The 1,612-nt window shown below is 41.6% G+C and overlaps 1 protein-coding gene across 1 annotated transcript in view; it reads right to left on the minus strand.

Moving 5' to 3' along the window:
- LOC105457069 overlaps nt 1–1,574 on the minus strand; it is a 4,454-nt gene extending 2,880 nt beyond the window's left edge. The window contains exon 1 of the mRNA XM_011701510.1: nt 33–1,574. Within this exon, the coding sequence (XP_011699812.1) occupies nt 33–1,574 (1,542 nt within the window). The remainder of the gene's footprint in view (nt 1–32) is intronic.
- Nucleotides 1,575–1,612: the final 38 nt, after the last annotated feature.

Raw genomic sequence — 1,612 nt, forward strand, 5'->3', positions numbered from 1 at the left:
TCTAATAGTTGACCCTTGGATGACAAATTTACTATATCTTGTAGAATGTCACTGCTGTTGGATGCCCATTTACGTATCTTAAATCCGCCTCCGTTGAATAAAGCTATTAATTGATCTCGAATTTCGATGATTTCTGTTTTGCTGTTTGCACCCGTAAGAAGATCGTCCATGTAGAAGTCCTTGCCTGCCACTACCGATCCCTTCGGAAACTGATGAGCACTCCTTTCCGCCAATTTTTGAATGACCTTCGTTGCCACGAACGATGCGGATGCTGTTCCGTACGTTAAGGTAAGTAATTCATATGTCTTGATGTTATCCGATGGCTCTTCTCTCCATAAGATTCTCTGCAATTGAGTCTGCTCCTTGTTAACGCGAATTTGTCTGTACATCTTCTCGAGATCTCCCGTTAAGACGTACTCGTGGACTCGAAAGCGTAGTAGTATTGATACACTCTCTTGTTGTAGGACAGGACCTACCATAAGCGCATCATTTAGTGAGATGCCACTTGCTGTTTTACTTGAGGCGTCAAAAACTACTCTCAACCTGGTCGTAGTGCTGTTGTCCTTGATAACACAATGATGTGGCATGTAGAAACATGTTAGCTTCTCATCAATGGGCTCTTGAAGTTTACGCATGTGCCCTAACTGTATGTACTCACGCATAAACTTGTTGTATTCAATTCTACGTTGTGGCTCTCGTTTGAGCTTCCTTTCTAAACTGTACAGTCGTTGTGTTGCAATCTCTTTTGAGTCACCTAATTTGTTGAGAATATCCGTCTTGATTGGCAGTGTTATAATAAATCTGCCCTCTTGGTCTCTCTTGTAAGTTTCATTGAAGTGATTTTCACAAGCGCGTTCTTCAGGCGTCCTCACATTTATTCTGTTGCAGCTTTCCAATTGCCAAAACCTTGTAAGACTGTCACTTAATTGCTCGTTTACGGACAGACTGCAGACTGTAACGTTGGGTTTTTGCTTTGCTACAAGTCCTCCCGAAACGATCCATCCCAACAATGTCTTCTGCCAACTTGGCTGATTAGCTGCTAGCTTTATTCTACCAATGCACAATAAATCGAAGAATATCTCCGCTCCTATTAGCAAATCTATTTTGGACGATTGGTGGAATTGTGGATCTGCTAATACAATGCCGTTTGGTATTTGCAGCTCTCTTTTGCTTATTCCGTTGATGGGAAGATTTTGTGTAATGGTGTCCACTACTAAACAATCTAATGCCTTCTTATATCCCGTTGTTCGTGACTGTAGAATAATTCTGGCAATGCTTCTTGTTTGTATAGAATGTTTTCCAATCCCGCATACTGGAATATCCGTATCTCGCTGATTAAGTCCTAACTCCGTACAACAATCTTTTGTAATGAAACAAGATTGTGATCCGTTGTCCAATAATGCGCGTACTGATTTGACTCCTGCTTTGCCATTTATCACGTTTACTAACGCTGTCGCTAGTAAAACTTGTTGTCCTGAATTGACTGCTGCGTTGTTTACAGTTACCGAGCTTGTATTTTCTGCACTGTGGATCTTCTTGCTCTTGACCTCTGGATCTGACTGACTTTTTGACATCTGCTCCAGGTGCAACAATGTATTGTGACGCTTGCTAC

The sequence above is a fragment of the Wasmannia auropunctata genome, unplaced genomic scaffold (assembly GCF_000956235.1).
Source record: "Wasmannia auropunctata unplaced genomic scaffold, wasmannia.A_1.0 LD336106.1, whole genome shotgun sequence".
Taxonomy (NCBI): domain Eukaryota; kingdom Metazoa; phylum Arthropoda; class Insecta; order Hymenoptera; family Formicidae; genus Wasmannia; species Wasmannia auropunctata.